We start from the raw sequence: 15,873 nt of genomic DNA, 5'->3' as shown, positions 1-15,873 counted from the left end.
GTTTGCTTCAGGATATTCCAGAACATTATTTTGACTCTCATAAAAATTTTCATCTGCTGGACATGATGGCACATGCTTTGTACTTGAGAGGCTGAGACAGGAGGATTTCAAGTCCATGGTCAGCCTCGGTTACTGAGTAAGGCCCTTCAGAACTTAGTGAGACCCTGTTTCAAAATAAAGAATAAAATTAGGGCTCAGGGTGTAGGCCAAAGTTAGAATGCCCCAGGTTCAATCCCCAGCAAGCACCAAAATTTTTTTCATTTGTAGCCAGATGTGGTGGCATACACTTTTAATACCAGTACTTGGGAGGCTGAGACAGGAGGATTGCAGGTTCATAGCCAGGCTCAGCAACTTAGTGAGGTCCTTCTCAACTTTGTGAGACCTTGTTTCAAAATAGAGAATAAAAACTCGAGCTGGGGTCTAGCTCTGAGGTAGAATTCCCTGGGTTCAATCTCCAGTAATGCAAAAAAAAATTATTTGTTATTTTATTTATTTGTTTTATGGTACTGAGCTACACTCCCCAGAACTATTTATTTCATTCATTTATTTATTTATTTATTTATTTATTTATTTATTTAGTGGTACTGGGGTTCCTGGAAACTCTTCTACCTCCAGGCTACACTCCCAGACCTATTTTTATACTTTTTATTTGGAAACAGGGTCTCTTAAGCCAGAACAAGCGGCTGGCTTCAAACCTGCACAATCCTCCTGTCTCCACCTCCCAAGCGCGGGGATTACAAGTGTGCACTACCATGCCCGGCCTATTTAATTTTAAACACATTCTCACTAAGTTACTGAGAGTCTTGCCAAGTTCCTGAAGCTGGCCTCAAACTTGGAATTCTCATGTCTCAGCCTGCCAAGTACTGGGATTATAGGCATGAGGCACTACACCTGGCTTATTGTTAAATTTTGTAACTGTTTTATGTAAAATATTATCTTAGGCCAAATACTTCACCAGTCCTTAATAACTTAAGTTTCCCATTCAGGCCATTAGAATTTCTTCTCCAGTGTCTAAGTTCAGTAAGATGAGCATGGTAGTACAAACCTATAATCTCACTACTTGGAAGGCTGAAACAGGAGGATCGCAGGTTCAAGGACAGCCTTAGTAACTTAGTGAGACCATGTTTCAAAATAAAAATAAAATAGGGCTTGAGGTATAGCTTGACTGTAGAATGACCCTAGGGTCAATCCATGGTACCCCAAAAAAATGGTCAGGAACACAAATTGTTGATTATTTTATACTAATGTTTCATTATTTAAAATTCCATACATATATGAATGAATTTTGCAGTGAAAACCCTTTATTCACCACCTGTATACTGCCATTAACATTTTACTAAATTGGCTTTGCCATATATTTATCTATTCCTCCGTCCATCAATTAATGTTTTAATTTTAATCTCAATTCCAATGCCAGCCTCAGCAATTTAGCATACACCCTGTTTTAAAATAAACAATTAAATAAAGACTGGGAGTATATAGCCAGTGGTAATATGTCCCTGGGTTCAAACCCCAGTTCCAGATACAGGATATAGGTCTATAAGAATTATTTAGTCATTTTCTCTCCCAGGACCCTTTCCATGACATGGAGGTTATAAGAAAACACTTGTACTGTCAATAAATGGCAAATGTATTTTATAGGTAACCACATTCTCCCAGATGAGGACCTGGCTGCTTTTCACTGGAGCCTCTTGGGACCAGAACATCCTCTTGCATCACTTAAGGTAATGTGCCCTACTTCCTGCCTGTGCAGATGAGGGAATGTCAGGTTCTGATCAAAACTGAATAGAAGTATTTCATATATAGATAAAGAATTAGTTGTGATAATACTCTTAATATCTTAAGATACAAATCCATAAAGAAAAATACTAATATCCCAACTATGCAATAATATGCAAAGGTTGAAAATAGAAAACTTACAAAAGAGAGCCAGGCATGGTGGCTTGTAATCCCAGTACTTGGAAGGCTGGGATAGGAGGATCCCAGGTTTGTGGCTAGCCTCAGCTACTTAGGCCCTCCACAGCTTAGTGAGACCCTGTTTCAAAATAAAGAATAAAAAATAGGGTTAGAAGCCGGGCGTGGTGGCACACGCTTGTAATCCCCGCGCTTGGGAGGCGGAGACAGGAGGATCGCGCAGGTTTGAAGCCAGCCTCTCTGGCTTAAGAGACCCTGTTTCCAAATAAAAAAATATAAAAATGGGTCTGGGAGTGTAGCCTGGAGGTAGAAGGGTTACCAGATACCCCAGTACCATAAAAAAATAGGGCTAGAGGCATAGCTCAGAGGTAAATACCTTGAGTTTGATCCCCAGTACTGCAAAAAAAAATTTACAAAAGAGGACGTACAGTGGCCAATAGCTGACTAGATGTTCACCATTACTACCAATTAAGTGTCCAATAGGATAATTTTTGTTAACTTCACTGTTTAGCAGTCAAACACAGTGGCCTATATTCTCAGTACTTGGATGCTGGGACAGAAGGATAGCAGTGAGACTGTGTTTCAAAGAAAAAATAGAAAGAGCTGGCAGTGTAGTTCGGAGGCAGAATGGCCCTAGTTTTAATCCCCAGTACCAAAAAAAAAAAGTTGAGCATATGTTGAAAATTAGTCTACTGCTATCCAGGCTGTAGTGAGACTGATGCCCTCCTACACTTTTGATAGTAGTATAAGCTAGTTATCCTTCCGTATTTCCCTCATTCTTTCATTGTCCTTTATGACTATAAGCCTTCTCCTCTCCTCCAACCTCTAATACTTTTTCCTCATTTGCTTACCCATAACACATAATCTTACTTCCTGCTTCACTGAGAGAATTGGAGCAATAGGAAAAGAGGTTGCATACCTCCCATCCCTCCTTACCTCACCTGCAGGTATCTGTGTGGCCACATGCTTTGCCTGCCGCCTGTTGACTGTGGACCTATCCGTGTTCTTTCTGAAGGCCAGCAGCTCTACTTACACCAAATCCCATCTCTTCTTGCCAGTTTAAGGGCATTGCTTAATTAGCTCTTCCCCTCTTTCTCCTGCATCACCTATTTCCCTCTTTTCATTGGCTCTTTCCCATTGGATGTATAAGCATGCATCCATCTTGAAAAGAAAACAGGCTGTGCATGGCTGTGCACATCTGTAATCCCAATGCTTGGGAGGCTGAGACAGTAGGATTGCATGTTTGAAGCTGACCTTGGCAACTTAGCGAGACCCTATTTCAAAATAAAAATTTTAAAAAGGACTGTGGGTGTAACTTAGAGTTACAGTGCTCCTGGGTTCAATCCCCAGTACCAAAATAAAATTTAAAAACCTACTGTTGACCTCACTTTCCCCATCCAAGCTATTGTTCTTTATTTCTTCCCTTAGCAAACTCTTAGAGTTGTCTATACTCAAGCTGTATATGGTCTTCCTCCACTGTTCTCTGTTCAATCTGATTTGCTGAAATTGCCCTGGACAAGGTCACCAGTCACTTCCAAGTTACCAAGGCCAGTGGACAGCTCTCTGTTTTCCCCTTACCTTACCAGTTGGCAGCATCTGCCCCATTGTTCATTCTCGCTTGGCTGTAAGGATGCTGCTGCTCTCCTGGTTTCCTTCCTACCTCACCGACAGCCGCTTCTAGGTCTCCTTTGCTGCTCTCTTATCTTCTGATTGGGGAGTGTCCCAGAGGTCTATCCAGGCTTCCTTCCTCCCTTCCAGTCTCATGACTTTAATAATATCTGTCCATTGATGACTCCTAAGATCATATCTCCAGCTCTGACCTCTCCCTTGAAGTCCAACATCTAATACCTGTATACTGAACACCTTCCTTTACGTAGCTAGTGGGCATCTTAAACTCATATTTCCAAATGGAAGCTCTTGACCTTTCCCTAATCCTGCTCCTCCCTCAGCTTTTCTCATTTCTCCTAATGCCAATGTCACCCTTCCCATTGTTTATGCTTAAAACCTTGGGGCCACCCTGATTTCTCAATCTCACACTCCTCGTCTGTCAGCTAAAACCATCAGTTCTTCCTTCAGAAAACTTCTACTTTTCACTGTTTCCACTGCTGCTACCTTGGTTAAGCCACCATTATTTCTTGCTGGGATTATTATACTTTATTACTCACAAATACTTGGCCCTCTGTTTACACTTTCTTTCCACCCCACTCCACTGTCAAAATAACAGCAGAGTGAACCTTTAAGATGAAGATAGAACAAAATCACTTCTCTATTTTAAATCCTCCAGGCCAGAGTAGGCACCACATAAATACAAACTACTTTAATTAGGAAAAATATAATTTCTTAGGGAAACAAAACCATCTTCCATTGACCTGCCATGACATTCACTCAATTATTATCACAGCCTACAAATCCCTATACTGTCTGGCCCCAGTTATGTCTCTGATCTCATCCTTATGTATGTATGTATGTATGTATATATGTATGTATGTATTTATTTACTTATTTATTTATTTTTATGGTTGTAGGGGTTGAACTTGGGCATTCTACCTCTGAGCTACACTGTTAGCCCTTTTTATTTTTGTTTTTGAAACAGTCTCACTAGGTTGCTGAGTCTCACTATGCTGCTGAAGCTATCCTTGAACCTGCCATCCTTGGATCTCAGCTTCCCAAATACTGTGATTACAGGCATGTGCCACTACACCTAGTTCTGATCTCATCTATTTTTCCCCACCATTAGAACCCTTTTATCAGCTGGGCATGGTGGCACATGCTTGTAATCCAAGTTCTTGGGAGGCTGAGACAGGAGGATTGTGCAGGTTTGAAGCCAGCCTCAGCTACTGAGTGAGGTTCTCAGCAACTTAGACCCTGTTTCCAAATAAAATATAAAATAGGTCTGGGAGCATAGCCGGGAGGTAGAAAGCCCCTGGGTTCCATCCCCAGTGCCACCCCCGCAAAAAAAAGAACCCTTTTTTTCTCATTCTTTTTCCTCTCACATAGCCATTTCCTCACTCCTAGAGGTTTTCTCAAATATCATGTTCTCAGTGAGGCCTTTCCTGATCGCTCTATTGAACATTACATATACCTGCACACTAACTTATGCTTCCATTTACTAGCCCTTTCTCATTTATACTTTCTCCATAACATTTACCTACACCTACCATATAGATACTATACATTTTACTTGTTTGTTTGTTTGTTTAGTGGTACTGGTGATTAACCCAAGGGTATTCTACCTCTGTGCTTCACAAGCTTGGCCCTAATTTATTTTTATTTTGAAACATGTATTTTACTAGGTTGGCAAGAGTCTCACTAAGTTGCTGAGGCTATCTTCAAACCTGCAATTCTCCTGTCTCAACCTCCCAAGTATCGGGAAGTACTGGAATTACATGTGTATGCCACCACACCTGGCTATCCTAGGTTTTTTTTTTTTTTTTTTGAAACAGCATCTCATGAAATGACTGTGTGCTGACTTCAAACTACAATCCTCTTGTTTAGCCTCTCGAGTCCTTGGATTACAAGCATGCTGTCCCATACCCAGAATTGCTTAAGTATATTAAAGCAAATGCCAAACCTCAAATTATTTCATTCCCATGTTATTTGGTGTATATCTCTAAAACACTTGGAGTCAGGCGTAGCGGTAGACAATTGTAATCCCAATACTTGAGAGGCTGAGACAGGAGGATCACAGGTTTGAAGACAGCCTCAGCAAGTAGTGAGACTCTCATCAACCAATTTTTATTTTCTTTTTCAAAATAAAAAAATAGAACTCAGGGTATAGCTCAGAGGCAGAATGCCCCTAGGCTTAATCCCCAGGACCACACACACACACACACACACACACACAAATGGGTATTTTCTTGTATAAGCATATTACCATTATCATTCCTAATAAAATTAATGCTAATTTCTTAGTAACATCTTAATATCCAGTCCAGTTTTTAGTTTTCCTGATATCTCAAAAGATTTTCCTTGGTTAGTTCAAATCATGATACAAAGATGGTCTTATACATTACTTCTTTTTTTATTCCAATACTGAGGTTGAAACCCGGGGGCACTGTACCTCCAAGCTACACTCCCAGCCCTATTGATTTTGGTCTTTTTATTTATTTTTTTGTGGTACTGGGTGGGGGTGGAATGCAGGGCCTTTTTTTTTTTTTACCTCCGGGCTATACTCCCAGGCCTATTTTATACTTTATTTGGAAACAGAGTCTCACTAAGTTGCTGAGAGCCTCACTTGGTAGCTGAGGCTGGCTTCGAACCTGTGTGATCCTCCTGTATCAGCCTCCCAAGCGCGAGGATTACAAGCATGCACCACCATGCCCGGCTAGTCTTTTTATTTTTTGAAACAGGGTCTCACTGAGTTGTGAAGGGCCTTGCTCAGTAGCTGAGGCTGTCCATGAACCGCAATCTTCTGGTCTCTGCCTCCTGAAATCTGGGATTTCAAGCGTGCGCAACCACGCCCAGCTTATACATTACATCTTTTTACCAGCAAAACTTTAGAAGTAACCAAATTATCTCATGAAAGAGAATTCATTAATTATGGTAGTGTCATCAAAAAGTAGTTATCTCTGTCAGAAGATTATGGATAATATATTTTGTATTCTTTTTTGGTGCTAGGGATTGAACTCAGAGGCATTCTGTCTCTGAGCTACACCCTCAGCCCTATTTCTTATTTTTTTTAAATTTTAAAACGCAGTCTCACTAAGTTGCTAAGGGCCTCACTAAGTAGCTGAGGCTGGCTGCAAACCTGTGATCCTCCTGTCTCAGCCACCCAGTTACTGGAACTACAAGTATGCACCACTTAGCTCAGAGTAGTATGTTTTTATGTCTTTATACTTTTCAGTCTTTTTCAAGTGTCTGTACTGAGAATCATAGGGAGAATATATATTTCCCCAAACAGCTGAAGCCAGGTGCATTGGTGCGTGCCTGTAATACCAGTATTTAGGAGGCTGAAGCAGGAGATTGCAGATTCAAGGCCAGTTTGAGCAAATTAGTGAAACCCTATTTCATACTAAAAAGGGGCAGGGGTGTATCTCGGAGGTAGAATGCTCCTGGAAACGTTTAATCTCCCCATAAAAACTGTTTATCCCTTAGTGGATTCAGTGAATTTTCTAAATTTGAATTCCATATCTCACCCCACCTCACTCTTTTTCTAGTGATTTGTATTTTTTTCTTTTTTGCAGTCCTGGGGTTTTAATCCACAGGTAGTCAACCACTGAGCTGCATCCCAGATGTTTTTATTTCTCTTTTTTTAATTTTGAGAAAGGGTCTTGATAAGTTTCTAGGCTGGCCTTGAACTTCGGTTCCTCCTGCCTCATCTATTCCCCCTGAGTAGATGGGATCACGGGTCTGTGCCATTGCTCCTGGTTTAATGATTTGTCTTTAATGTCAGCGTACCTTCATTTTGCCTTTTGTAGGTCCGAGCTCATCAACTGGTTCTTCCACCCTGTGATGTGGTAATCAAGGCTGTTTCTGAGTATGTTAGTTCCATCAAAGACCCCTCAAATTTGGATGTGGTTGGAAAGGACGTGTTCAAACAGTCTCAGGTGAGCCAGCCTTTGCCTTCATAAGACTTGCCAGTTTTCTCTCCTCCTGTAACAACAGCAAGTCTGCTGTTCTTTGCTGTAATACATAAGTTTTCATATCCTGCTTGTCTTTTACACACTTAGAAGAAATTAGAGCCCAACTATTTTCTTTAAAAACATTACTATAAGCCGGGCGTGGTGGCGCACACTTGTAATCCCAGCATTCGGGAGGCTGAGACCTGGAGGATTGCAGTTCGCAGACAGCCTCAGCTATTTAGTGAGGCCCTCTGCAACTCAGTGAGACCCGGTTTCAAAATAAGGACTAAAAAATTGGGCAGGGGTTGTAGCTCGAAGGTAGAATGCCCCTGGGTTCCATCCCCAGACCCACAAAAAAAAAAAATTACTATAGCCAGGCATGGTGATACACACTTTTAATCCTAGTACTTGGAAGGCTGAGACAGGAGGATCACAGAGGTTCAAAGACAGCCTCAGCTACTTAGTGAGGCTCTCAACAACTTAGTGAGATCTTGTTTCAAAATAAAATATAAAATAGGTCAGGGGCATAGCCTGGAGGTAGAGGCCGCTGGGTTCCATCCCCAGGACCATACACACACACACCCCACCTGGGCATGGTGGTGTACACCTGCAATCTCAGTACTTGGGAGGCTGAGACAAGAGGATCACGGGTTCAAGATTAGCTTCAGCCATGTAGTGAGACCCTGTTTCTTTGTTTTGGGTACTGAGGATTGAACCCAAAGGCATTCTACCTCAAAGATACATCCTCAGCCCAATTTTATTTCTTATTTGGAAACAGGATCTTACTAGGTTGCTGAGAGCCTTGCTAATCTGCTGAGGCTGGCTTCAAACTTGTGATCCTCCTGTTTCAGCCTCCCAAGTACTGGGATTACAGGCATGTGCCACCATGCCTGGCTGAAACCCTGTTTCAAAAAATAAAGTAAAATGGGTCTTGTAATGCAGCTCAGAGGTAGAATGCCCCCGAGTCCATTCCTCAGTACCACAAAACAAACAATAATAACAAAACATTACTAGGAGCCAGGAGTGCTGGTTTATGCCTATAATTCCAATACTTGGAGGCCAGGCTTGACAATTTAGCAAGACCCACAGCAATTTAGTGAAACTCTGTGTCAAAATTAAAAATAAAATAAGACTGGGGATATAGCTCAGAGGTAGAAAAAAAAAAAGCCCTTGGGTTCAATCCCTAGTACCAAAACAAAAACAAAAACATTTCTAGGTCTGCATTGAGAGGGTTCTTTTTTCCTCCATTCTGGAAAATACAGAAAATAAAGAAAGTCACTTGAAATCTCATTACCCAGAAGCAGCTTGCTATAGTTAATACTGTGGAATGTCTTCCTGTAGTCAGTTTCTTTTTTTGCAATAGTGAGGATTAAACCCGGGGCCTCTCACATGGAGGTACAGCTAGGCAAGTGCTATACCACTGAGCTACACTTCCATTCCTTTTAATTTTTTGTTATTTTGAGGTTCTTACTAATTTGCCCAGACTGGCCTCAAATTTGGGATCTTCTGCCTTGTAGCAGAGATTATAGGCATGGGTCACCAGGCTAATCAAATACACAAGGTTAGTGAAATGTTTCAAGGTGTGTGTGTGTGTGTGTGTGTGTGTGTGTGTGTGTGTGTGTGTGTTTATGGTTCTAGAAATTAATCCAGGGCCTGGCACATGCTAGGCAAGTGGCTTACCACTGAGCTACATCCTCAGTTGGTTTTGATATATATTTTAACATAAAGAAGCTCTGCTTAGGGGAGGATAAAATACGCAATGAGTAAGACTACTTAAAGTGAGTATATATGAAATAAGAATCAAACTTTCATTATTAATAATGGAAGAATGGGCACTACCAGGCTTTTTATTTTCAGTACCAGAGATTGGTATCCTTTACCAATCTCTTTACCAATGAGCTACATAAAAAATAAAATCAAATAAAGTAAAAAAAGAAAGTTGGAATTGAACACCAAAAAATAAATTAATGCAATCACTTTGGAAAACAGTATGGAAGATCCTCAGAAGAAGGAAAACAAACTTACCATATGACTCAGCAATACCACATCTGGGTATCTACCAAAAAGAATGAAAACCAAAATACCAAACTAATGCATGAGCAACCATGTTCATAGATGCACAATTCACCATTGCCAAACTGTGGAGCCAGCCAAGATGTCCTTCAACAGATGAATGGATTATAAAACTCTGGGATGTGTACACAATGGAATTTTCCCAGCCATAAAGGAGAACAAAATTATGGCATTTGCAGTGAAATGTCACACAAAATAAGAAATCAGATACTTTCCCTAATGTGCAAAAACTAGGGAGAAATGGGTAACAGGAGGAAGAGATCCTATAGAGGAGCAATTAAAGTGACCTATCTAAGGGTATGGGAGGGGGGAAGAAGGAAATTCTTTAAAGCAAATGATGTACTTAAACAAACATATCAAAGTTAATCAGGAAACCAAGCATGGGAAGGAGGGAGTGGGAGGGTAGGTGTTAGGGATTGGGTAAGGGCTGACTGGGTGATGTGTGCATGTACATCTCAAGTTTTTTTTACCCTATTAAGAAGTATGACTACAATGCACCAATAAAATTTATTAAAAAAAAAGAATAATGTGAATGGAAAGCCAAAAAAATTATTCATTTTGAGATAAGGTCCTGTTAAATTGCTGTGTCTAGCCTCAAACTTGTGAACCACCTGCCTCAGTCTCCTGTGTTGCTGGGAATAAATTATAGGCATGCCTTACCTCATCTGGCTCAGCTGGGATTTTATTCAGTTGAAACTAAAACTTGTGATGAGCTTGCTTATTTATTTATTTATTTATTTATTTATTTATTTATTTATTTTTGTGGTACTGGGGATGGAACCCAGAGGAATTCTACCTCTGAGTTATACCCCCAAAACTATTTTTAATCCTTTATTTTGGAACAGGGTCTCACTAAGTTGTGAAGGGGCTCACTAAGTAGCTGAGGTTGGCTGCAAACCTGCGATCTTCTTGTCTCAGCCTCCCAAGTACTGGGATTACAAGTATGTGCCAACATGCCTGGCTATTTTTAATTTTTTTGATGCTGGGGATTGAACCCAGGGGTATTCTACCTCTGAGCTACACCCCCGGCTCTATTTTATGATTGATTGATTGATTGATTGATACTGGAAATTGAAATCAGCAGCATTCTACCTCTGAGCTATACCCCCAGCCCTATTTTATTTTTATTTTCAAATGCGGTCCCTCTAGGTTGATGAGAGCTACTTGCTGATTCTGTCCTTGAACCTGCAATCCTCCTATCTCAGCCTTCCAAGTACTAGAATTACAAGTGTGCACCACCACACCCAGCTTTCCAGCTTTATTGTTTTTTTTTTGTGTGTGTGATGGCACTGGGGTTCCTGGAAACCTTTCTACCTCTGAGCTACACTTCCAGACCTATTTACATTATTTTTATTTGGAAACAGGGTCTCTTAGGCCAGGGAGACTGACTTTGTATTGTTTTGAAACAGTCTCACTGAGTTGCAGAGGCCTCACTAAGATGCTGAGGTTGACAGCGAAACTATGGTCCTCCTGTCTCAGCCTCCCAAGTACTGAGATTACAATTATGAGCCACCATGCCCAGTTTCATTTTATTTATAACAGTTTTATTTATACATGTTAACTCTGGGTTATTCACTTTTCTATTTTAAATTAATATATAGTCAAATTGATTTGTGTTATGTGTGTATAGTCTTAGGAATCTTTTAGGGGGAAAGTATTGAGGACTGAACCCAGGGGTATTCTGCCTCCGAGCTGTTTCCCTAGCACTTTTAAATTTTGAAACAGGGTCTCCCTAAATTGCAAAAGGTTTCACTAAGTTGCTGAGGCTGTCCCCAAACCTGTAATCCTATCTCAGACTCCCAAGGACAGGATTACAGTCATGCATGCACTACCATACCTGGCTTAGTTTTATGAATTTTTTGTGTGTGGTATTGAAGATTGAACCCAGGGGCATTCTACCTCTGAGCTACCCTCCCAGCCCTATTTTATTTCTTATTTTGAAAGGTTTCACTAAGTTGTGGAGAGGGCCTCACAAAATTGCTGAGGCTGGCCTCGAACCTGTGATCTTCCTGTCTCAGCCTCTCAAGTACTATGATTATAAGTATTCACCACCATGCCTGGCTGAGTTCTATGAATCGTTAGCATAGATATAGATTTATGTAATCACTATCATATGATTCATAATAGTTGTACCACACATAAAGCTTCTTATGCTATCCCTTTGCAATAACACACAAGGATATCGCTAACCTCTGACAACCACTAGTTATTCTCTGTCAGTAGTTATGTATTCAAGAGGATATCACATGAATGAAACTATACAGTATATAATTTTTCGTGGTTTCTTTCTGCATAATGCCTTTGAGATTATTCTAAGTTGTTACATATTACATGTGTCAATAATTCATTCCTTTTTATTACTGAGTAATATTCATTGTATGGATATACCACTGTTTATTTATTCAGTCACCCCTTAAAGGATATTTAGGATGATTATATTTTTGGTGGTTATTAATAGAATTGCTATAAACATGTATAGTTTGTGAACTTAAATTTTCATTTTCTTATTTTAATTACTTAGAAGTGGGATTTCTAGGTCATATGGTAAGCATATGTTGAGATATATAAGGTCTTGATACACTGTTTTCCAAATTTGCCTTTGCTTTCCTTACTAAAATATGGTCTGTATCTTTAGAAATTATTTTATTTCTATTTTATGGTACTGGATTCAACCCAAGGGCTTGAGCATGTTAGGCAAGTGCTTTATTTACCTTTATCACTGAGCCACACCCTTATTATTCATCATAGTTTAATTTGCATTCCCCAAATTAATTCTGATGTTTTTTCCTGTGTTTAACTTGCCATATGTGTGTGTGTGTGTATGTGTGTGTGTGTGTGTGTGTGTGTGTGTGTGTGTGTGTGTGTGTGAATGGTCTGGTCATAGTGTATTTCCTCTTTTTAAATTTCATATATAAGCCAGGCATGGTGGCACATGCTTGTAATCCAAGTACTTGGGAGGCTGAGACAGGAGGATCGAAGGTTAGCAGCCAGCCTCAGCTACTTAGTGAGTCCTTCTGCAACTTAGTGAGACCTTGTTTCAAAATAAATAATAAAAAATAGGGCTGGGCGTGGTGGCGCATGCTTTTAATCCCAGCATTTGGGAGGCTGAGACCAGAGGATTGCGGTTCACAGACAGCCTCAGCTACTTAGTGAGGTCCTCTGCAACTCAGTGAGACCCTGTTTCAAAATAAAGACTAAAAAATTGGGCAAGGGGTGTAGCTCTGAGGTCACATGCCTCTGGGTCCCATCCCTAGACCCTCAAAAATAAATAAATAAATAAATAAATAAATAAATAAATAAATAATAGGGCTGGGGGTATAGCTTGGAGGTAGACTGCCCCTACATTCAATCTCCAGTACCACAAATAAATAAATTAGTAGATAGATAGATGGATAGATAGATAGATAGATATGCTAGACATAATGGTGCATGCCTACAATCCCAGTATTTGAGAGGCTGAGACAGGAAGATCGCAGGTTCATAGCCAGCATCAGCAATTTAGCAAGACTCTATTTCAAAATGAAAAGTAAAATAGGGCTGGGGTTGTATCTTGGAGGCAGAATGCCCCTAGGTTCAATCCCCAGTAACACATATACACACACATACATTAAATTATATACTTACTGTTGGACTTTGAGAAATCTTTGTATATTCTACATAAGATTTCTTTGTCAAGCATCTTGTTTGGACGTGTTTTGTCCAGTCTGTAGCTTATCTGATAGCTTTTTAAGTAACATCTTCTATAAAATAAAATTTTTAATTTTCATCAGTATTTATTGTGTGTGTGTATGTATATGTGTGTGTGTGTATGTGTGTGTGTGTGTGTGTGTGTGTGTGTGTGTGTGTGTGTGGTGCTGGCGATTGAACCCAGGGGGTATTCTACCTCTAAGCTACATCCCCAGCCCTATTTTATCTTTTATTTCGAAAGAGGGTCTCATTAGGTTGCTGACAGTTCAACTAGGTTGCTTAGGCTAGTGTTGAACCTGCAGTCATCCTGTATCAGCCTCCCAAGTACTGGGATTACAGAAATATAGGTGTGTGCCACTGTGCCTGGCAGTTTTTATCTTTAACGGATCATACTTTTTTTTGGTGGTGGTGGCACTGGGGTTCCTGAAAAGCCTTCTGTCTCTGGGTTACACTCCCAGAGGTATTTTATATTTTATTTGGAAACAGGGTCTCTTAAGCCAGCAAGGCTGGCTTTGAACCATCGCGATGCTCCTGTCTCCGCCTCCCAAGCACGGGGATTACAAGTGTGCGCCACCATGCCTGGGTTGTATCATACTTTTTGTGTCATGTCTAAGAATTTCTTGCCTAACCACAGACATGATAATTTCCTCCTTTTAAATTTTTTTTATTGGTGCACTGTATTCATACATCATAGTGGGATACAAACTTTTGTAGACATACATGCACACATCGCCCAGTCAGCCCCCACCCGATCCCCACCCCATTCTCTCCCCATCCCTCCTTCCCATGCTTGGCTTAGTGGTTGACATCTAGTATTATAGCAATTTATCCAAAATTAAAAATGATAATCTCACATAATAGTTTCATTTGTCTGATACCAAGCTTTTGATGACTTAAAGATAACATTTCAATATTTCTTTTTACTTTCTTTCTTACCAGAGAATATTTTTTTCTATTTTTTTAGGTGAAACTATCATATATTTATATATTTATTTTTCAGAAAAAAAATCTATCCTAATATGGAATATGGACTCTAGATACCCAAAACGATCTTGAAAAAGAACAAAGCTAGAAGATATATATTTTCTGATTTCAAACCATATAAAGCTACAATAATTAAATTTTTTTTGATACTGAGGATTGAGCATAGGAGCATTCTACCTCTGAGCTACATTCCCAGCTCCATTTTATTTTTTAATTTGAAACAGAGTCTTTCTATGTTGCTAAAAGCCTTGCTAAGTTGCTGAGGATGTCTAAAAACCTGCAATCCTCCTGTCTCAGCCTCCCAAGTATTGGAATTACAAGTATGTGCCAACATGCCTGGCTGGTCCTTTTATTTTTGAAGTTAATGGTTGTATGTTTTACATTTAGAATAGATCATGTATTTTTATTTCATTTATATATAAAGTGTTAGGAGTTTTGTTTTTATTTTTATCTTTTTACTGGTATATTATAATTATACATCATAGTGAAATGCAAAGTGATATAAACAGCCAGGCATGTTGGTACATGCCTGTAATCCCAGTATTTGGGAGGCTAAAATAGGAGGATCACAGGGTTGAGGTCAGCCTCAGCAATGTGATGAGACAGACTCTCTGCAATCTAGAGATAACCTATTTAAAAAAAAATACAAAGACCTGAAGGTATAGCTTGGAGGTAAAATGCTTCTGGGTTCAATCCCCAGTACCACAAAAAAGTGAAGAAAACAGCCGGTCATGGTGGCACACACTTGTAACCCCAGCATTTGGGAGGCTGAGACGGGAAGATCATGGTTCATGGACAGCCTCAGCTATGTAGTGAGGCCCTTTGCAACTCAGTGAGACCCTGTTTCAAAAATAAAAAAAGGACTAAAAAATTAGGGTTGGGGGTATATCTCAGAGGTAGAATACCCTGGGTTCCATCCCCAGAACCTCAAAAAAATGTGTTGAAAATACATACATGCACACAGCACTTGGTGTGTTTCCCTTCATATGCCACCCCCACCTTCCTCCTTTGCCACTGCTTTTGTTTTTGTATATGCATATACAGTTATTTCAACACAGTGTTTTAAAATTACTATTGAATTGCTTTTGTACTTTTGTAAAAAATCAATTGGTTATAATTGTTTGGGTCTATTTCTGGACTCTCTTTTGTTTGGTTTATCTATATCTCTGTCCTTTCACCAGTAGCACATGGTCTTGATTTCTGTAGCTTTATATTGACTCTTAAAATTGGATACTGATTTCTTCAATTTTAGTGTGTGTGGGGGGGTATTAGGAATTGAACCCAGGGGCACTCTACCACTGAACTACATTCCTAGCCCTTCAAATATTTTTTTTTCTTTTGATACAAGTCTCATTAAGTTGCCTAGGCTGCCCCTCAACTTGTGATCCTCCAGCATTGTTCTAATTTCTAATTGTTCATTTTAGAAATTGTTCATAGAGAAATATAATTGATTTTTGTTTTGACCTTATAATTCATGACATTTCTATACTCAGTTATTAGTTCTAAGAATTTTGATAGACTTTTTTAGATTTTCCATGAAGTTGATCAGGTCTATGAATAGGGACAGTTTTATTTCTTTGTTTCAAACCTGCATGCCTTTTTTCCTCTCAATTTACTGCACTGTTTAGGATTTCAAAATGATGCTGAGGAGGAA

The 15,873-nt window shown here is 39.7% G+C and overlaps 1 protein-coding gene across 1 annotated transcript in view; it reads left to right on the top strand.

Annotated features, from left to right (window-relative positions):
* The window catches only part of FAM120C (family with sequence similarity 120 member C), a gene marked incomplete at both ends in the record, with an annotated part of 146,472 nt that overhangs the window by 58,404 nt on the left and 72,195 nt on the right, over nt 1-15,873 (top strand). Inside the window, 2 exons of the mRNA XM_080718525.1 lie at nt 1,642-1,724; nt 7,332-7,460. Of these exons, the coding sequence (XP_080574651.1) occupies nt 1,642-1,724; nt 7,332-7,460 (212 nt within the window). The remainder of the gene's footprint in view (nt 1-1,641; nt 1,725-7,331; nt 7,461-15,873) is intronic.

The sequence above is a fragment of the Muscardinus avellanarius genome (genome assembly GCF_963383645.1).
Source record: "Muscardinus avellanarius genome assembly, chromosome: X".
NCBI classification, from domain to species: domain Eukaryota; kingdom Metazoa; phylum Chordata; class Mammalia; order Rodentia; family Gliridae; genus Muscardinus; species Muscardinus avellanarius.
This window is presented reverse-complemented; position numbering and strand designations above follow the sequence as displayed.